The 21,741-nt window shown below is 40.2% G+C and overlaps 2 protein-coding genes across 17 annotated transcripts in view; one reads left to right on the forward strand and one right to left on the reverse strand.

Moving 5' to 3' along the window:
* Nucleotides 1-17,802, reverse strand: part of ADGRV1 (adhesion G protein-coupled receptor V1) — a 304,201-nt gene extending 286,399 nt beyond the window's left edge. For 5 of the 16 annotated variants that reach the window (XM_054186147.1, XM_054186141.1, XM_054186146.1 and 2 more), the window contains exons 1-5: nt 16,680-16,899; nt 12,100-12,217; nt 11,930-12,016; nt 6,788-8,008; nt 2,195-5,680 (exon numbers count right to left, since the gene is read on the reverse strand). In XM_054186147.1, coding sequence (XP_054042122.1) covers nt 2,195-2,216 — 22 coding nt within the window. In that variant the 5' untranslated portion in view covers nt 2,217-5,680; nt 6,788-8,008; nt 11,930-12,016; nt 12,100-12,217; nt 16,680-16,899. Of the gene's footprint in view, nt 1-336; nt 5,681-6,787; nt 8,009-11,929; nt 12,017-12,099; nt 12,218-16,679; nt 16,934-16,957; nt 17,016-17,698 lie in introns of those variants that run through there. The other 11 variants (XM_054186134.1, XM_054186139.1, XM_054186137.1 and 8 more) reach the window with 11 other exon arrangements.
* On the forward strand, nt 17,076-21,231 carry LYSMD3 (LysM domain containing 3). Its single transcript, XM_054186152.1, has 2 exons — nt 17,076-17,481; nt 19,354-21,231. Exons 1-2 carry the CDS (start codon nt 17,230-17,232, stop codon nt 19,906-19,908), a joined length of 807 nt encoding a protein of 268 aa, XP_054042127.1. The 5' UTR covers nt 17,076-17,229; the 3' UTR covers nt 19,909-21,231.
* The last annotated feature ends 510 nt before the right edge of the window (nt 21,232-21,741 follow it).

Here is a 21,741-nt window from a genome sequence, read left to right on the forward strand (position 1 = left end):
CCCAATACCAAGAACACCCTGGAAAACGCTGGCCAAGAAAGACAAAAATCAGAGAGCAGCATTATCCAACAATAAAATGAAGATAAATTGCACCAGATACCCATCTCAAATAATTGTGAGTCAGACATAGAGTTTACTGTTTTGATGCTTCCAAAAATCACCTTAGGCTAAAAATCTTCAGATGTAGCTGAGACAAATTTTAATTCTCCGTTTCTTCGAAGTGTGCAAGGAAATACTTTTCCATCAAGTTTTCAATGAAACAATCTAAAATTAAAGTTTTGTTAAGCTTAGAGACCATTGCTACGTACTTCAAAAAATACAATAATTAAAAATCACCTCATCATTACCGTGTTGTAATTCTGAACAACGATGGTAGTTGTGTACCAGAATCAAAGGTGATTTGTGAGTCACTGGTATTTTTTTCCAAATTGCCATAAATTGTTTGTACCCAATGACCGAGATCCTTACAGACCTCTGTAGTGGTATTCTTCTTTAGTGCTATACATTAAAGGTACATGCTTTCATAGCTTTTCCAATAGTTCAGTTTCAGTCATCATATTCACATGTTAAGTAAAATATGTGTGTTAAGCATTTGCAGACTTAAGTGCTCTTATTTGTTTTTAACTGAATTCCAAAAACAAATACAAAAGCCCTGGAAGACAATAAATTTAAATAATAAAATTCCGTGTATATTAGAGGTTTTAATAACAGGTTATGTTGTAGATGTGATTATGAAAATTTCATTTGAATAAAGCTCACAACAATTTCCAAGGGAAGTATTGCACTGTAGGTTTGAATGCATAAGGATCAATCTCATTCACCAGTATCAACTCTTTAAAACTCATCCAGTGTTATTTTTCAGCCTTAAAAGTGCTGACAGTACAAATAAACTGCCCAGCATTAGTTCTCACAGAAGCAAATATCATTTTTCCCATTGATTTCCATGTGACCAAGACACAGACCACAATTACAAGCTAATAAGCATGTGCTCCCATTATCGATGTTAATTAGTTCACTCAGATGCAAATTTAGTAAATACCATTGATTTCTTCACGTAAAGCTATTAGAACACAAAAATGTATTAGAAAGCTAGTAAAGCACAAAACTACATGTTAGAAATCAATAACAACACAAATATTAGTAATAACAGCAAATTAGAAATAAAGAACTGTGCGCCCTTGCAATATGTTAGCTTTTACATTATCAAATATTTGGTCATTTCAATTTTAAGACTAACATGCCACCAACTATTTTATTTCCTCAAGAATCTGGTTCTCCTTTCCACATGGAAACACTGAACACATTTAGTAGGAGAAAGCTTGTTTTAGGCTTAAGATAGACTGAATATATCACATTCTACCTTCATTTATTAAACTGCCTTCATGGCAGATTCTCAAAATGTTTAGTATTTAACTGAAAGACTCATTCTAGAAGATGTGTGCAAAGTATTATCAGAAAAAAAAAACCACCTTTGGCTTCTATATAATGACTAAGATTTTTGAAAATCACCTGTTATTTCACATCTGCACTATAAAGCAATTATAGACTCATTAAAAAACAATGACTGATGTTTGGCAAGCAGTTCCGTATACATTTGATCTTAACTTTATCTGGGCTAGCCAGAGTGAATTATGCAATGTCTTACACAGAATCAGCATATCAAAAGCAAGAAGCACAAGCAATATTTCCAGTTGTAACCACTTACACGTCATTTTTTAATTATTAACACGTTTAAAACTTTATCAGATGACGATTTGAGAAATTCATTCTCGCTTTTAACTCACTCTTCTTTGCAACAGACAATGCATGCGCAGCTCCTCGGCTTCTTTTATTTTTGCCTCTTTTAAAAAGTCAAATTAATGTTTTGCGCATTTTTTTGAGTGTTAAAAATTGCCAGCGAGGATGCGTCAGGCTGTTTTGCCCTGAGAACAGGATTTTCCACTGGAAAGACCCTTGTCTCCACCTGCCCTGCTCTGCAGAGCAGAAAGAGGAGCTGCTGGAACAACAGAAACCTTAGCAGCGTCTTACTCTCCAGTGGACACACTCACTGTCTGCCGCTGGTTAAACCCTGTCCCTGCTGCAACAGGTGCTGCCGGCAGAACCCTCCGTCCGGCTGGACGGTGAACATCTCTGCCCCTGATACAGGATGCTTCCAGAGCAGCTACCACCTCAAACAGAGAGACAACAAACCTACCTAGACCCGGGGAGATGGACATCCGCCTCTTCTGGACTCAGCCAGCCGCCTGCACGCTCTCTGTCACTCACGCATTATGCATTCCCCTCTCCTCCTCCTCCTTCCTCCGCGCCGCGTAGCGTCCAGCACTCTCCTCCCTCCTCCAACTCCTGCTGCAGGGATAAAAGGGGGTGGGATGGAAGAGGACACAATTTTCTCAAACCCCAGCAATTGCCCTTGCGCTGCTGTAGTTGAGATAGAGCCAGCCCCTCCAGCCACTGCCTCAGCAGTTCTTCCACCTAGCGAGGACCAGGCTCTTTTATTACTGCAGACAGCAAAAACTGGCAGGTTTTACCACTGGATTATGACAGATTTTGGATTCAAGTCCTCAGCTGCACCAGGACATGCAGCTCATCGTAATTCACAGCTACTCTGTGCTCGACAGGGATAAACAACTCCCAATCCTAGACCAAGCGTTCTGGACTCAGTAATTTCTCTAACTAACATCTAATTCACATTTTACGGTCACCCCATTCCAAGCAAATCCTGCACCACAGCAGACATACAAAGACAAAACGGCAGTGCTCGGACCTTGCCAGTGTTGGCCCACAAACTCCCCAATTCTCCCATTTAATGGTAAACAAGTATCAAAAATGCTACTTATCCAATAAATGTTGAAGCATCTAAGCCACAAAACATAGAAAGTACTGAATTTTGATGGAATCTGAGTTAGTCTCATTTACACAGTCTTTTCTGTTTTTCCAGAACCTGTGAGGTAGCGACCCATCTTAAAAAGTGGAAATGCTATTGCAGACGAATGCAGCAGCAGCATTTCATGTAGGTGAATCCAGTTAGATGCACTAGCACTCCCACAGTCCCTGCATCTCTCGTACAAGCTGAAACCATTCTATCAAATTTTAAAAAAGCATCGATTCCAACTCCAAGGAAATCCAACACCCAGTACATTCCCAGTCTACAACAGTGCACAACCACATATCAGGTACTGTGAGCTCACTGGATCCTGTCATTTTTTTGGTCCCAAATCCTCAGACTCTTCTATCAAAACAGTACTCCGAAGCAGCTTGAAAAATCATGCCTCTGACACAACTCGGTGCAAAAGCAATGCTACAACCAACAGGCATCTAATGTGAAACTTGACAGATGCATTTTTTAAAATCCCATATTCCTTGTTAGCATTGAATACACAGAATCTCTTGTAAATGCCTGTTGTAATACATATTAGCATATGTGTATTTAGAAGCAAATCCAAATGTAACTCTAGCCTAATTTTAGATATTAATACCCTTGGCTTTATTTCACAAACAGAGCATTTACAGAAAGGCAGGAGGAAAATGTTAAGCACAAAATAGGATTCTGCCCGGAATGAAAACAGAATGATTTTTACAACCTTTGATGTAGTTTACTGAAAAGTCATGCATTTCAAATGAGCTTCCTTTGCTTTGCTTTTATTTGGAGCATATGGAAACAGCAATCACGGTGATAGAAATCACAGTGAGAGGAAGCACTTATTCTGCTAAGGCTAACATAATCTTTGCATATAGAAGGAAAGAATACAGCACAGAAATATTAGGGACAAAAAAATTAGAGGATCTATAAGACTCTGTGCCTTCTGATGGCATTAGCCTTGTCACTACCTCAATACTGTGTTATGGTGTTCACAAACCAGGAATAATGGAAACAAAAAGATGAAGAAGATTCTTCATAATGATAAAAGGTTTGAAAAATTACTTAGTAAAAGACTAAAAGACCACCAGAAGTATTTTGCTTATAGAAGTAAATGCGACACTTCAAAGTAGAAAGCATTCCAGCCAACATCAGCCATCCAGTCTAACCTAGTCACATAGCCGGACCAGACGGACCACCTCTAAGAGGTGCTTCTCTCTCTCCTCTGCCTAAATGGGGACTCCAAACAACTATCTTAGACTACCACCTAACTTTCAGATAATGACATTAGGTTAGTGTTAGGTGAGATGAACCTCTGGATTTACTCTGTATACAGCTACAGAGAAAATGAACGTTGATAAGTAAAAATCTGCAGTGTAACAGATAAAGGCATAGATGATCTAACATGCAGACACAAAAGCAGACATTAGTTATCAGAATAAACTCCAGTTCTAACACCAGAATAAACCTCCAGAGCAAAGGAAACAATCCACTGGAATGACTACCAAACATTATAATAAAATATCTAATTTTAAAAAAAACCACAAGTGTACTTTTTTCTTCTAAGAAGGCATGCTGTACAACAAAAAAGAAATTCAAGTAGATGTGTATGATCATCTGTGTTATATGTCTGACCACTTCTTGCAGTAGTCCACCTGGGTTTCTTTATTAATATATTTTTTGATCAATACTTTATTATGCATTATTCCCATGTACCAACTCCAGTTTTTCTGTACTGAAAAGAGAGCAAGGATCAGTCCGTCAAAGGCCCATACTATTAGCTGCCAAATTTTGCATTAGACAGAACTTAATGTATAAGCATGAGAGAGAACTATGTTTTTCAATACCATACCGCCATTATTTTCCTATCTCAGCCTCACAATCTAGATCCCATATTCTTTTTCCTCTCTGGATCAACAGGTGGAAAGGATACTTGAGGTATAAGGTTCTCTTTATCTTTTATTCTGTAATGTTGTTTCAGCTTACATAAATTACTTCATGTTTTCCTTTTGTTGTCCAGTTTCCATGGGAAGTTGGGGCTCCCACCAATAGCTATCAAGCTGCTCAGTATCAGAGGGGCTGCCTTAATAGTCATCAGTTCTCAACTACAACAGACCTGAGCACGTTAAGTGTTGCTAATTACTGAGCTGGAAAACAAAGCAAGAGTCAGAACTCAGACTTGGGCTCGCTAATTCACACGGCGACTGTCATGGAGCCTTTCAACAAAATTGCATCCACATCCAAAATGACTGTAGCGTTTGTTGCTCTCTCCCACTCAACATGCAGTGATCCACATTTTCTCTCGATTCTGGAGGATTTCCCAGTTACTTTTTTTCATTCTCATCACAGCACTCCAGAGATCTGTCCTTCTCCTTTATTAGAGGGGAAGATGAGGCAGAGCTCCCGTGGGATTTGGTCAGTGTGGTCCTCAAACAGCTGGAAGGTTGTTGGTGATTGACATGGGGTGCTCCGCACACACTTTTAACAGCTCAGCATGCTGCCCACACAGCGCTCTCAGCCCTTACAAATGTCAGGGATAAACAATCAGGCGTGGTATTGGACCTACAAAAGATCTGGCATTGCACAGAACTATGCCTTCAGGTCAGCCTTAACGTCTCTTTTCAATAAAAGCAGTAAATAAGGTGTACTAAGTGCACCCCTCAATTCTTTATTTGTTTGGATTCCCTTTGTTTTGAATTCATTAAAACGCTGCAAGTTGAAAATGGCTCTGCTGCGAGTAAACCAATATTGAAATCGGCAGCAATAGAGTCAATGGACTCCAGTTTGTTTGTTTGTTTTGCCTTTTCCCTTCGTTGGCATCATCTGAAAGGAAAGACCAGAGAAGAGGGAGTCAGAAGAAGAAACAAATCCCGGAGAAGGAAAGCAGGACTTAAAGGAGCAAGAAAAAAAAAATCCAAACAAAAGGCTTCAGAAGGGAGTATTTTCTCTTCTTCTTTACATTTTTGTTTCTACTAAGGAACGTTTTTGTGTTGTACGAAGGCCATTTGGTTTTGAATCACAGGTATTGCAATCTTAATCTACTAATATTAGAAAGTGAAAAAAATGTCGATAATATTTTTTTTCTGAACATCCATAAATGCCACTAAAATTGAGATTTGTTTTCACCTGTGGCATCCAAGCCCCAAAAGTCTGGGCTAAGCACTTATTTGGATGCAAGCAGCAAGGAAAGAGAATTTTGAAATTTCAGTCTTGCACAATTTTCCACATTGCTCTATCTATCCCTTTTTTTGGTACTTCAGCTGAAGCAGATTGAACTACTCAGAATGAGGAACATTAAGCATATGCATAGCTCTTTTTCATAGATCAATCCTTAATTAAAATACACCAGACACAAGTTAACTTTACTTCTTTCCTGTTTGTTAATGAGACAATTCCAGTATGATCCAACACTTCAAAAATACACAACATCCATCAGACACTGTTCTGATCAGTTCTAGTGTACAGGCAGAATACCAAGGCTGATCTTGCTCCTCTCTTCACAGAGTAATCAGCAAGATACAGATGATTTTCTTGCAAGAAATTAACTTGGTTTTGGTGGATTTCTTATTTTTTTTTTTTTTAAAGTAGATCGTCTTTGAGCAATGATCCGTGGTGGTAAGAATTTCTGAAAGACAGACCATTTTTTGGAACATCATAGACCACCACAAGCACTTATATCCCTCCTTGTGGGGCTGTCTGCTTGGCTGATGTCTAGGACGCGTTCCCCGTGTTGTTATTACTTCTTCTCAATGTGATTACAATGGGGAGCAGATCTAATTGGCAGTGTTGAAAGAAAAGCACCCAGAACTACAGAACATGACTTTGGTCTTCAGGGAACTATGCTAAAAGTCGTGCTTTGAAAGAGGGCAGAACTGACCAAGACTCAAAGAAAAAAGGTGTCTTCATCTTAGACCCTGACTAGTCTATTACCTGGCTTCTGATCACTATCGACAACAGCTGATGATGCAGCTTGTGTTGTCTGTTCTTCAAAATGCGAAATGAGGTTTCTGATCACTTTCCTGGTGCCATCTAGCTGCACTCTCTGGAGACTCCTATCCAGCCACCCCACAAAGAAATGTGCAACCACTGCCAGCTATCACCTGATGCCTCTTCAGTAGTACCAGGCACTTGCACCTCTCTCGTTCCTGAAATGTTCCACATCCTTCTCGATGGACTGGGAATGCTTTAATACTAAAAATCTTGATTTTACTGCAGAGTTTCCTGATGAGTAAACAAACACATACAAGAAAGAGCACAAAGTAGACTAATACAAACAGTACTAAGTATCTGAGAAGACTGACAAAATTTGAGTATTATGCTTCTGACCCGGCGGTTTATGCTGAACTGGCTGATGTGCAGATGGATGTAGATAAATTCAGGTTTCGATCCTCTGTTTTTCATAGATGTCCAGGATTTAAGAAACCAAAAAACAAGACCTTCCATTGTGCTCTTTTTTGGATGGACAAACATTTATTTGTTTATGCTTCCGGTGATCAGCTTGCCAAAGGTTAACTTTTTTATAGTACAGCTCCTTACTTGTATATTGATAAAGCATACTGATGTTAATATTTAAAAAGAGCTGTTAACTGAAAAAAACGAAGTACTCCTATTATGAGGAACAAAGTACATGTTCCCTGACATCTACTCACGGGAGGTTGCTTTATTTTAACACACGTTACAGCAGAAATGCTATTCATATACTCATAACATTTTTGTTACTGAACTTAGCTACATATTTGACAAGACTTTCACAAAAAATTAGATGACTTTTAGAAAACAAATATGTTCAAGTGTAAAAAACTGAACAAATTAATGAGAAAATAACTTCTTTGTTTCAACTTACTGCACATCTGATTTGGTTGATCAAGCTCCAGCATGCAATTTTTACACAATTTCTGTCATTTTGTGCCATTATAATGACACAAAAAGAATGCAATCTCTGAAGAGATGGTTTGGTCTTACAACGTTCAGTGGCTCCTTTCAAACCACAGTGGATGCTCACTGGCTTGTAGGTCACACGGAGGAACAGAAAGAAGAGAACTTGGCAAGAATCGTCTGCCTGCTCCTCTTGCGCAGTTATTGTTGCTAAATAAAGTTGCAGTCTTGTTTCCTCCAATCAAGTGTGTCCAGCTCTTCATTTGCAGCATGTCACTGACAATGTAGATAGTACGCAGCAAATCAGAAGCTTTCTTATAAAACATCCACCTAAACACACAACTTCAGAGCATGTCAAGCACTAGACTGTAAATTCAAAAACCACGCTCACCAAAAGTGTATTTTCCTGAAGGTAAAACATAGTAAGAATATTAAAAACTCTCCATAATTCCTTGCATCTAGATTGCTCTTAATTTCAAAGTCCTCAAAAAGTATTTCAGACTAGTAAAGATAAAAGCAAAAGTGTTCCAACTGCTGCATACAACTTCACTTGCTTTCCCAATTCACAGATCGGTATTTTGTTTGCTTCCTTTGAAATGAGGAAAAAAACTACTTGGAAACACAAATAACTTGTGTATTTCAACTTAAGAGTTGACTCCTCTCTTTTCTGAAATCCTTTAAGTGAAAGATGGAAATATTACCTTATTTGTTGCTTACTGTTCCCCCTCAAGATCAAAGAGATATTACTTGAGTAAACGTGAAATTAAGTAACCACAGCAAATGTAATCTTCCAATGGGAAGCCGCAGGGCCAGAACCTCTGTCTCAGAAGTAACTATCCTCCACATTTATGAATTTATTTTCCTAGCTGTGGGGAATCCTGGCATCCATCCTTGCTGTAAAATTGTGTCTATAAAGGGGCACTGGAACATCTTAGCATTCTGATGCTGAGATAGTGATCCTGGGGACTGTCAAGGGTGTAGAGGGAAAAAACCTTACAGCTGCTAATAGAGAGGATAACACGTGCTCTTCTCAGAGCTGGTCTGCAAGGAAAAAGATGCAACTACTCTCGATACATCTGCTTTCAGTTTCATTTACACATCGTCCTGAACAAAATCTAAGGCCTTCAGGATTTCCTTCTCTTAATGTAATGCTTGATCTGCAATATTTTTAAGCTAATGAAAGAACTGTGTGCCATTACTTTTTTTTATTTTTTAAAATGTGACATCTATAAGTTACATGTTTATTATCTCCCTCTTCCCTGTGATACATGCAATTTAAGTATATGAGATGCAAGGAGATGGAAAATCAAACCACTTAATTATGTTATACTGCAAAGGACTCTAAAAAAACCCAACCCAACTACACACGAAAGTTCTATACATGATTCGTTATTCATTATCTAGGTATTGTAGAAGCCCACGTTGATGCAGTAACATCACTTGATATAAAAATATTTCTGGAAAAATATAACCTATGTAACACTACTATGAAACACACTTTTACATAGCCTTTTAATTTACCGTGTTGCAAATCAAAAGCAAGAGATGGTTCAAGACAAGAAATAAAAACATTCCATGAGAAAGTGACAGATGAAGGAGGAAGTTTAGGGTATACAGTATAAATCAATAAAACTCATATTGTTTAAAATCTGTATAAGATCAGCTAACTTGATCTCTTTAAGTTGCTTCGAGTTTATGCCCACCATGTGTGGTGCTTCCCTGTGGTTTGTTATTTTACTTCAATGGCAGAGGGAGGAAACCAACAAAGCTCAGTAACCATACCGCATAGCACAATGTAACCATGGAAGCATTTGTCCTCTTGTCAGAGCCTCTCCAGAACGATTCAGCCATTCATTTCATTAAATCAATATTGAAGCTTTTAAGATTTATTACTTGAGGGTGGAGGAAAACTAATAAAACAAATTCCTTGCTGCTTCCCATTAAATACATCTTGTCACAGTAGGCATATTAATACCTTGTAAACACTTTACTGATGTCGTGTGGGCTGTGTTACTGTCTCTACTTATGGAGGGATTACTCATAACGTATTTGCATTAACATGCGTGATACTCATTGAAAGAACTTAAAGGTTTCTGACACATTCTGCTGTCCCGTATAGAAACTGAATCGAATAGAAAGACAAAAGTTGTAAGAAAACAGGGGTGGCGGGAATCTGTTTTAGAATTCATGAAAATGCTCCCATCAAAGAGTTTCTATGTCTACTAGATCACTGTCTTATTTATGTCATAAAATGGACATTTGTAATCATACTTTAAATGCTTAATAAAGTTGAATGGGATGATTTCATTTACAAGTACTTTGATATCTATTAAAATATGCTATAGTTATCTAAAAATGACAAAGATAAAGGCAAAACTGAAACCAGCACGTTTTGCATGAAAAAGAACAATTTCTTAAACTCTATACTAATAATCTAGATTACAGATAGCTATAGTACATGATAAATTTCCATTTTTTTAGATCGACTTTATACTGAAAATTTGAAAGAAAGCATAGCAAGATGTTTACAATTACAGTACCATTACTAATATCAGGAGCAGGGAGTATTAATTCAACAGTTTAATTTACACTTGCATGCCATTATAGGTAAAAACTGAAGGCACCTTAAATACATAGTTCAAATACTTATCAATATAGCAGGCTGTGAATGCCATGCCTGCTCAGATATTAAAGCTTTTCAAGACTCTGAATCAGGTCCTTTACCATGAGATAGTCTCCCTGCTCCTGCTCCCACTCCCTTCTACTATTCCCTTTCCTTTTTGTAAAAGCTGTTCAGCATACCCCACTATTCCAGCCGCGAGGAGCTTAAAACAAAGGATAAAAGTAATGCTAGGATATTCCAGTCAGCTCCCTCACTTGCCCATAGGCCTCTTTTCACGTGGGAAGAACAGCAGAAGCGTGGAAGAAGAGGCTGCACAGTTAGCGGGACTGCAGGGGTGTATCGGGGCCTGCATACCGGCACTTTCCCACTCAGTGGAACGACATCAAAGGACTGTTTGCCAGTGAAAAGCTTTTCTCAGTCGTAGCCACAGGTAGCAATGTACCGATACAGAACACACCCACAGTAAAAACGTGTGTCAGTGGGCTTGTAACCAAGGAAAGGTCTGTATCAGTGCAGATGCAACCACACCTAAATTGCAGTGGCACCGTTAAGGGCTAATTATCAGTACCAAGGAGGCCAAAGAAAGCTTCTGCTACAGCTGAAATCCCAGTGCTTGAAAAATACCATGTAACACTGAACTCCTTCCTGTGGGGGAAAACTATCAAAATCCTTAGGCTTTCCATTTCCAAAATTAAGACGAAGAGTTTACTAGAATGACACAAAGCCAGTATTCTATAATCAAGAAAAAATCTGAATAAGCATGCATCTTGGTGCAATATTATGGTAAAAATTCAATCAGAAATAAAAAATAAATCAGTATACAGGTTATGGAAAAGCGAACTAGAGAACAGATATTTTAAATTACACTGTGTAAATTATAGCATATTACAGACATAAGGGAAAACCACTGGGTTGGCAAAACAAGGACAAGTTTAATAACCATGTTTTAAATGTCCGTAATAATCAATTCCAAAGATACAAAAGGAAACGTAGACTATAAATGCAGCCTGACAGCAAACCTAGTCAAAATAATGCAAAGGCTGATGTGGAATTTCACTTATAGGGAGGTAAAATAAATGAATGGAATAAATATGTAATCTTATACAAATAGTGCACTGTGGTTTAATTCTGAAAAATTATAAATTTGAATGACAGTAATTGTGCTGGTATAACAGAACTGAAGAGTTGGAGGACTTTTTAATCACATTACCATATGGTAAATACATAGTGCAATATCAGCAAGCAGTGCAGTGCTGTAAAATGGATTAAAAACTAGCTGGTAGATCTCAAAAAGCACTCTCCAGTAAGAGATTATGAACAAAATACAAATTTCATTATAAACAAATTAAAACACCTCTGTTATGTAGTTCAACAAGGGTTACAAATAGATCTGCTGCTCCTCAGCACTCTCTCCCTCTAAATCCAAAAATCACAACTGGATGTTTGTGGTATCAGTATTAGCAGAAAGGAAATGACAATATTACAGTGATATAGCTCATCTGGTAAGCTGTTTCTGTTTAAAAAAGTCATATTAACACTGCTGAATACCTTCAAAGCTAAAATACAGGTTATACCTTACAAAGGATCTTCTGGATCATTTTCATCTGAAGAAACTCTAGCAGCAAAGCACCTCACCGTAAGTATCCAATGTGATGCTGTGACTGTGAAAAAAAATGGAGTTTGTGTTATCTTCAGATACATCAACAGTAGATTAGTGACAAGTTAGGGTGGGGGAATCATTTACCTTTGTGTGTAGCACTAATGGAGTGAATATTGAAACTGCATAAAGCTCTGGTATCCGCGTTATAAAAATAACGCTGAAACCCACAGAGGATGCAAACAAAATTCCCAAAACCTGAGAGCTAAAGAAAGCAGAGAAAAACAGTTAACAAGCTCTGAAAGTTTAATTCCTTTAAAAAAAAAAAAAAAAAAAAAAAAAAGGAAAGACTTGACAACAATTCAAAAATTCCTTCAGAGAAAAAACAAGATGAGCACTGAAAGGGTTTTTTAATTTACTCAGGCAAAACATATAAAAAAGCAACAGCTATTCCTGGACTTAACTACAGATTCATCCAGCTAAAATTGGAAGGATTCTATGACAATGTTTTAAAAAAAGAACTTCAGTTATCACACTACAGAAATTCTTAGTCATCAGTACAGGTATACGAGAAGGAATACAGAATCTTAGAGCAAAATCTGTCTGCAAATAATTTGAAATAAATTTTCAACAGACTATACGCCATGTCTCTCGGACGTGTCTTTACTGTAACTGAATTATTTCACTGGTAGATTTTCTTGTTCAGAGGACACCTCACCTAAGCAAAGTAAAATGTAAATCAGAAGCAAATATGCAATTCTTTATAGATTTTTAAAACCAAATATCAGCCAACCAATGCACCCTGCTGGCTGTCTTATGGAAGGTACACAGTATACTTTTTAGTTAATTTTATTTAAATTTAATATATATTCATAGTAAAAGTAACCAATTGATGTTGAGTAACCAAAGGGAAGCAGCAAATACATGAAACATGAAATTGGGAAATAACAGTCTCAATCCAAGAATAAATTTTAATTCATTCTCATTAAAACCACAACAATACTAAATTAAACAATTAAGTTTTGTCGTCAGTTTTAACCCATTTTAGAGTGAAACTGTTGGAACCTGGCTAACTAAAAAGGGTTTCTGCTAATTTTCAAGGCCCAGATTATAATACTTTCAGTTAAGTGTGCACATGCAAATATTTCCACTAGAGAAGAGACTACACTGCAAGCCTCTGCAGATTTAGCACTATTTGCTTCCTGCATACTTTTATAGTTCTTAGATAGCTCCTCTTACTGCACCTTACACATCTTGCAGTCAGACACTGCTTAATAACATCACACTTTGTTTGACTCCATTGGAGCTATAGATCTACCTTGACATTATTATTTCCTACAATTTTAGTACCATTCCCAAGTACCAATCAGGGAAGCAGAGACAAGAAAGGATGCATATTTATTTCTATGTGAATCTTTTAATGAGTCATTACTATGTGAATCTTTTAATGAGTCATTACTATGTCATTCAAGCAATTAAAACATGCAGTTAGATACTTGGCACTAAATATCTAAATGTAAATCTAGCCCTGTGGTCCCAAAGCATAGAATGATTTAGAGACTAACAAAAGCAGCGGTGGCACATGACATGTATGTAACTTCCAGACAGAAATAGTTTTTTTTTTTTTTAATTAAAAATGACTATCAAGTTACGTCTGTCCTCCAACATCTCCTTTACAGTTCCTTTCTATTAATTCCTTAAGATCTTTTTAGTATTACTATGTGTGTGCTTAACTTCCTACCTCGGACCAAGCCACACTAGATATAACATGACCAAGGGGAATGTGGTAGAGATCCCTGCAGTGGCTCTTGGAATGCCATGGAGTGATTAACACTGACCCCGTTGCTCATTGAGAATGCACTATTAGGATATGCAAAGTAACTTACATGGCGATGGAGAAAGGCTGTATTCCTATTAGCATTCATGGGAGCTATGCAGCTACAGTCTTGTTCATCAAGTTTGGAATATACCCTTTTGTTATTGATGGGAAAATGTCACTAGTTACAAATAGTTACACACAGGGGTGTAGCAGGGTCAAAGCAAACTCCAATACTTTCTTCCCCCCTCTAAGGCAGAGTGCTGCTTCAGCAGTTCTTTTTTGACCTGATGGTACACCTCCTTAGATAAAAGAAACGGTGAAAATTCCCTGCTCTGACCTCTTCCGCAGCCTCACCACCCAAAGATTAAAGAAAACCTCCAAAAGGATATGCCATTAGTGGTGTATGATGGCACAATCATCAGACACCGCTGCAGGCATCACTGTGTATGAAGTCTGCCTTCAAACTCCTCTCCAGGTCCACCCACAGCTCTGACGGGTCCCATAAAACAGTCTTTCAACAGCATGAATAGAGTCTGAGTCATCAGTTTCCCAGCTACAGACAACTACAGTTGCTTCACTTCTATTAGTGAAAGCTTCCTTTAAAAACCAAAACAAAACTGGTTGGTGCTGCAGATATTCTTTGCCAGATGTGGTACGACACCTCTTAATAGATGGAATTCTAATTCACTAAGTTATAATTACTTTTCCTCAACTTGAGATCACATGAGAAAACTTAGGGTTTATGGGAAATTAATTCAATTTTGTCACCGTCAGTACTGCTCTCGCTGGAAACAGTGGTGGAAGATTCAATCTACTTGCATTTTGCCATTCCCAGAAACACATACAATCATTCTGGGACCCCAGCAAGTATGTTCACACATTTGTCATGTAATCTGACAACCAAGGCTCCTCTTTGTTGTACAGCGGCTTCTATGTAAGGCCGTATCTAAGGCCTTCAGTGCAGCTATGTTAATTAGCACAAGCTGTGCATCTGACCTATGATAAAAATAGAAGGCTTATTTCTGAGCAGGCTTTGATTGGGAAGATGCTATGAAATACTCTGAAGAAAAGAAAATATCCCTGGTTAGGCTCCGAAATGGTTTAGACATAGTCTCCTGACATGTAAGAAGCTTTGGTTTGAGGGAATTCCAATTGCGCTTGGCATCTACAACAATATTTTTAACAAATGCAGAATAAGAAAGCCTGAAAATTAGCTTCTGCTAACTTTACCCAGCTTCTTGCTGGAAGGAAATCCTGCCTACACATTAGTACTGCTCCATGCTTCTCTGCAAAGGGCAGCAATCAGACCTGCCTAATTGGGCCAGCTCGTGTTTTATGCTTACTGCTGACTTCTGCACCTGAGAATATTTATATTCTTTCATGCAAACCTTCTCTTACTTACAACACAGAACTTCTCTGCTCTTGACAGAACATCTATGCTGAAATGTGTTTGCTTTTCTTAGCTAGGGAGTACCTAGACAGCCTTAGGAATACTTTAATTTTACCTGATCCATCCCTCATCCACAACAGAGCACTTTTAAAGGTAGATACTGAAATATATGTGTTTACTCTTTAAAATAAGCTAAGACACAAGAACACACTGCATCTCGATAGCTTATTTTACAATGTTGGAAACATGGCTTCCATCTTCGTTAGCTTCTGTGGGTGTGAAGCATGTCACTTAATGGAGATACCCAATCATTAGCTCTTATGTTTATGTGTTCCAACTCAAGTAATTTAAGTTTTCAAAACTAAAGTCATAAAAGAATTCTGCCTTTGTTAATACCAAACACATTTCTAACTTTTTGGTTGTTCAGGAAAGTCTGAGAACATCATATAATAAGACTCAAAAACAAAAGGCAAAAACCCACTAATTTAAAATTACTTTCTTTTTTTAAACATTAATCTTTTGAGGAACTATGACTTGTGACCGCATTAGTCTTCAGCAACAATGCAATCATTTGTTACAGCATATTCAGCCTAACCTTAGAGCTGTCAGCTTTTGTAAAAAATACTGTACTTGTTCTTGCTGTAATCAAAAATGTCCTTCTAAGGCCACACCAGAAGAAACCCACGCTACATTAAATTCAGCTCACTTCCTAGTCTTCCTATTACTGCCTATTGCCTCAGCAACTGCAACAGCTGTGGACAGTTCTTTAATAGTGAAAATGACTGTACAAGGGAAGGAAAGTTGAAAATATCTACAGGGCTTAATTTATGGTTTCTCTCTTGCGAAAAAATACATCAGCATGGGCTGAAAACCTGTGTCTCTGCAGAGCTGGTCCTGGGGGGGAGGGGAAAGGCTTGAAGGGATAAAAATGACATAGAGCTGTTGGAGCGGGGCCAGAGGAGGCCCCGGAGATGCTGGGAGGGCTGGAGCCCCTCTGCTGTGAGGACAGGCTGAGAGAGCTGGGGGGGTTCAGCCTGGAGAAGAGAAGGCTCCGGGGAGACCTTCCAGCCCCTGCCAGGCCCTAAAGGAGCTCCAGGAAAACTGGGGAGGGGCTCTGGAGCAGGGAGGGGGGAAGATAGCACAAGAAGGAGCAGCTTTACACTGAAAGAGGGGAGATTGAGATGAGATGTGAGGCAGAAATTGTTTGCTGTGAGGGCGGTGAGCCCCTGGCCCCGGGTGCCCAGAGAAGCTGTGGCTGCCCCATCCCTGGAGGGGTTCAAGGCCAGGCTTGGAGCAACCTGGGCTGGTGGGAGGGACAATCTTTAAGGTCCCTTCCAACCCAAACCATTCTATCACTCTAAAATAGAGCTGGGCAGCAACTTCTGAGTGAGCAGCAGTGCAGCAAGAGTCAGGCAGGACTGGAAGGCACACAGGCTTTGAGGAGGAGCCGCGAACTACAGGCAAAAATGGCTCTTAGAAGAATTACCTTACCGGCCTAAACACATGACAGCTTCCTACCTGAGAGACCGGGTCAGTAAAGATGAAGGATTAACAACAAAAGCCCAAAGGCGGGAGTCTGCACGCCCGCCCGCTCCCAACACTCCCGCTCTCCCTCGGGCCTCCCCTCAGCCCACCTCGGCGCCTCAGTGCCACCCCTCGGGCGGCAGCAGGCCGCGACTGCCCGCCGCGGGGGGCCGCCCGGCCGCCTCGGCCTGCCGCTGACGGCGGCGGGTTCCCTCACAGCCCCGCTCCCCTCCGCGGTCCCACACGGGCGGTTCAAGGGGGTGAAAAAAGACCTGAACGAGGCCCCTCGCAGCCGCTTCCCGCCTGCCTCCCCTCAGCGGCGGGACCCGGCGGCGCGCGGGCCCTTTAAGGGCGGGCGGCGCCGCCCTGTGGACGTGGCGGGGCGGCCGCCATTGCGGTGGCAGGTAGGGCAGCTGCGGGGGGGGCGGCGGCGGGGCCGGGCGCACCCCTCTCCTCCCTTCCCCTCCCCTCAGCAGCGGGAGGGATCCGGCGGGGCGATCCCGACGGCGGAGGACGGTCCGTTCCACAGAGGCACCCGCGGAGAATGGCCGGCAGAGGCGCCGGCTGCGGCCTGCAGCCGCCGGCCATAGCGCAGCCGCCCGCCGGCGGTCACCTGTACCCCATGGAGGGCGAGGGGCCGGAGGAGGAGGGCGAGGGGCCGGAGCTGCGGCCGCGGGGCAGAGAGAAGGTGCGGCGGAGCGCGTCGAGGGACAGGCTGGATGACATCGTGCTGCTGGCGAGGGATATCCGGGAGGGGGACACGCTGAACGCCATCGCGCTGCAGTACTGCTGCTCGGTGAGTCCCCGCCGCCGCCGGCCTCTTTGCCTAAAAACAACATCGGCTAGAAATCAGCCTCTCGTTTCGCTCGTGTCGCTGCCTGGCCCAGAGTGTACGCTTTATCGTAAAAGTCGCGGTCACGCGTGGGCCCTCATCCCGTTAAGGGAGGGGGGAAAAAAAAAAATCCTGTATTTGCGAATTTGGCTAAATAATTGTAAGCAGAAGCAGGTTGTACCGTTGGGAGCTCCCCGCCATGCCCCCAGCACTCCCACCAGGCTCTCGGACCACCCTCCCTCTCCTACCTAGGAGTTCTTTAATTAGTTAATTAGTGAGTGTTCGTCCTACCCACTGCTTCTGGCTGGCCAGCACTAATTAAGGCTTCCGTCCCGGTGGGTGTCAGCCTGTGCGCATATCCAGTCTTAAGGGGAAATCAGCTGTGTTGGCGGACTGACTGCTGGCTGTGCTGTTTTCAGGAGGTCAGATTTAGTCAAAATTTAAAATCCCTATTTACAGGAGCCTTGCTGTCACCTAATACTTACAGGCAGAAATAAAATTAGGGGCCTGCTGTCGTCAGCTTAGGTACCAAAGTCTTGATGTAACTGTGCGATAATCATGACAGACCTTAGCCTTTTTCAGCAATTCTTGGGTTCAGAACCCACTGCAATTAGGTATTTTGAGCAGGGTTACTAGATCAGCCCTCAAACAAGAAATAAACCATAACTCAGTTGCTCTCGTTCTTGGAAATTCATGGAGAACGTGGAAGAGCGTTCCAGGGCTTTAGGCAGAAAGCATAACTTGTGTTGGGGTGGAATCACTGAGGTAAACGCTCCATTTGGCAGTGTTTTATGCTCATCCGGTCTATTTAGGGTGGTACATGTAACAAATACACTGTCCCAGGAACCCAAACACTTTTTAAAGTTACAAGTTTAGTACAGCCAGTAGGCACAGATTGCCCTAAGTTACTTTTTCTGGCCATTTTTGTGTTTTAAGTGGAGGAGTCCCAGCAACAAGGGTCTCTCGGCAATCTTGTTTTCTGTCTGTAACCCCTCCTGAGGCAGATGGACAAGACGACAAGAAGGATATGAACTTGGGTACTTGTGCATCTAAAATAGGCACAATTCCTGTGTGCTTTACCTGGTGTTGCAAAAAACCTACCACTTTTCGAGTACTTTGTTACGGTGAGGTTCGTTGTGGCTCTACCTCCCATGTTGAGGGAGTTGCTGTCTCAGAATGAAGCTGCGAATTCTCCAAGGGTACTTAAATCCCTGTAGAGTATTTCCTGTTAGACTCCAAATCTGAACTTTCTGAGAGCAAAATGAGATTTGTTTTGAGCAAGAATAGGGAAAGGTGAGAACTCACTTGATGAGGGAAGATGAGTTTTAAATTACGCTTGGTTCCTGCTTTAGCCCCCAGAAGCAGAAAGAGTATCCAAACTACAGCTGTGGCTAGACGAATTGGAAGCTCATAATTTTTAATATTCCTTACTCAGAAGTTTTCAATTTAATTAGGAACTCACAGTAATTTACTTCATTTGGAAACACCGAGGTCAAGTCCCATTCATTTCACAGAGACAGTTGCTGCTGGCAGATGAATATACATTTAGTGAACATACATGCCTGCAGTGACTTTCAGTCTTCCTATCTTAAGTGAGGAGGTTTGTTACCTCGTAATTACATTCTTGCTTTAACAGTGTTCAGATGTGGTCTTTGACCTCTTCTCACTTCATACTGTTTGAATGGGTATGGGTTTAAAAAGGAAAAAAACAAAACAAAAAAGGCCCTACCTTTGTTTCATTAGGGAAGAATTGTATTTCTGAAGGGTGTAGTACTCTTATTTAAGAGTTTCGGTTCAATGGAGCTTTGATATTTAAACTGTTGTTTTTATTTTTAGGTGGCAGATATCAAGAGAGTTAACAATCTTATCAATGATCAAGATTTTTTTGCCCTGAGGTCTATCAAAATTCCGGTGAAAAAGTTCAGTGTATTGACAGAAACACACGTCTCTCCAAAAGGAAGACCAGTCCTTCGGCCTGCTCAGTGCTCCCCAGAAGTGCAGGAGATGTCACCATCTGATAAATTCTCTGCTAATGAGACTGCTGGCAACTTCTTAAAAGAAGTGGATCGAGATATAGAAGAAATAGTGAAGTGTAATGATACAAAGCGAGAGAATCTTAATGAAGTTGTTTCTGCCTTAGCAGCCCAACAGGTCTGTTTTGAAACCGATGGTAAAACTAAAAAATGCAAGGATCCTTACTATGGAGCAGATTGGGGTATAGGATGGTGGACAGCTGTAGTGATTATGTTGATTATTGGCATAGTAACTCCAGTTTTTTATCTCCTGTATTATGAAGTTCTAGTGAAAGCAGATGTCAGTCACCATTCTACAACGGAATCTTCCTATTTGCCACAGCAGCATCAAATCAGAAACAAAGACAAAATGGAATAAATCCAGCAAATAGTATAAATGTTGATAATCAAGATCTTCAGCCTTAACAACGGAAAAACCCCAGGCAACTGTTACTCATAGACATGTAACATAGCATTAGATAAAGGGGAAACCACAGAATGCAAAATGCATCTGGAACCCAGAGAAAATGCGTACTGATGTGTGACTTGCCTTTATGGGCAGTGTTCCAGTACAGGTATAGTTCTGTGGATCATGTAATCTCTGAATATTTCAATGCACGATTGGGATATAAATTAAGGTATAAAATTGTTTCTGAAGCTTTGCACTTTTTTCTATTTTGATAGGCATATGTTTTTTAATTAATGAGTTGAAAATACGTAGTTTGAACTAACACATGAGGAGCCTCACTTTATGTTTTACAGCCCTAAAATGGGCTTTTGGGGATATAACTTTTAAACATCTTAAAGTATTTATAGAATGCATAGTACACTTGACATTTTGATATCAGGTTTACAGTTGTCAATTAAAACTGCGTTCTCATAATTTTATCTTTCTTATAGAGTAAGATATTTTTTTTAAAAACCCAATCATTCCATAATCAATTGCCACTATGAAGTTCTTTTAAAAAAGTGACTTCTGTAGAGGCAGTAGCTAATACTTAAGCTGGAATCTTCAGATCTTGTGCCTGTGTTCAACACCTGTGTTCAACCCATTCTTTAGTACTTTTCAGTATAGGCAGTTGGGTAATTGGTTTTCTGTTAGGTGATACTGTGCCTCATCATGGTCCAGTTGAGAGTCTTGTTGAAACTTCACATCCTTCCATGGTATCCTACTGAAAACTAACAGGGCTGGACTGCACTTCTCTGGTCAGCTGTCTGTAGAACAAAAGAAGAGCAGATGTGTGGCACCTTGCTGTGACTGCTTCAGTAGCATTTATTTTATGCTATTGGATTTTCCCCTCCAATTAATCTCTGTTCAGGACCAACAGATCCTTCAGACAGCAGTCATGTGGGTCCTGAGTGTGCTAGTGGTCATGTGCCCATGAACCTCAAACACTAACTTTTTTGTGAAATCTCCTAGAAAAGTTCAAATGAGATTCAATGGCTGCTAGCAAGAACCTCAAAATTGCAGCAGAATAGACCAGTTGCAGCTTCAGACTTCTTGACGTCATACTGTGTTCATCAACCACTCTGTTCTTGAATGTTTCACTTGGGGTTTCATGAACCACCTTGTTTTTCCCCTCTTTTCTTCCCTACCTGAAAATACGACAAAATAAAAAAATTCTGGACTCTTCCTACATAAAGGAGGAGGTACTTGTGTACTCAGAATATTTTTAAATAAAAACTGAGATGCTGCCTATAATTTTTTTTTTTTTGTTATATTTGCCTCTTGTAGTAGGATTTCCATTGCCCTCTTCAAAGTACCACTTGTTACCAAAGCCCAAGATGACTGACTGAATAGGACTTAAAAAGAGAGAAATGGAAAAATATCACTATTCCTTAAACTACTAGTATAAGCTTTCTTTGAGTGTCTTGATTAAGTATATACAGTATAAAAAAAATCTGATAAAGTGAGCGTTTCCTAACTGTTGGGTGTATTCCAAAGTGCTTTATCAACTTAAATTTTGAAAGAAAAGACTCAAGCCCCATCTATTCTTGGGGCATCTATTGCCTGAAGTGGGGCAAATATTCTTCACTGGTATGCTAGGTGTACGAAAATGAGTTGGATAACTTTTAATGTATTATATTGAAATCGAAGCGGGTCAGAGCTTAAAGGGAACGCTGTACAGCTGGATCTGTGAACTATGATCTGTGGCTCTTGAACCCTTTGATCAAAGTAGTATCTGTGGAGATAGTATGACTACTCATAGTT

This window comes from Rissa tridactyla, chromosome Z (genome assembly GCF_028500815.1).
Source record: "Rissa tridactyla isolate bRisTri1 chromosome Z, bRisTri1.patW.cur.20221130, whole genome shotgun sequence".
NCBI classification, from domain to species: Eukaryota; Metazoa; Chordata; class Aves; order Charadriiformes; family Laridae; genus Rissa; species Rissa tridactyla.

Excerpts from the sequence above, each read along its gene's own strand:
- LYSMD3 (XM_054186152.1), top strand. The coding sequence starts at position 17,230 with ATGGCCGGCAGAGGCGCCGGCTGCGGCCTGCAGCCGCCGGCCATAGCG. Across the intron at positions 17,482-19,353 it reads CGCTGCAGTACTGCTGCTCG|GTGGCAGATATCAAGAGAGT; the intron begins GTGAGTCCCCGC and ends TTTTATTTTTAG.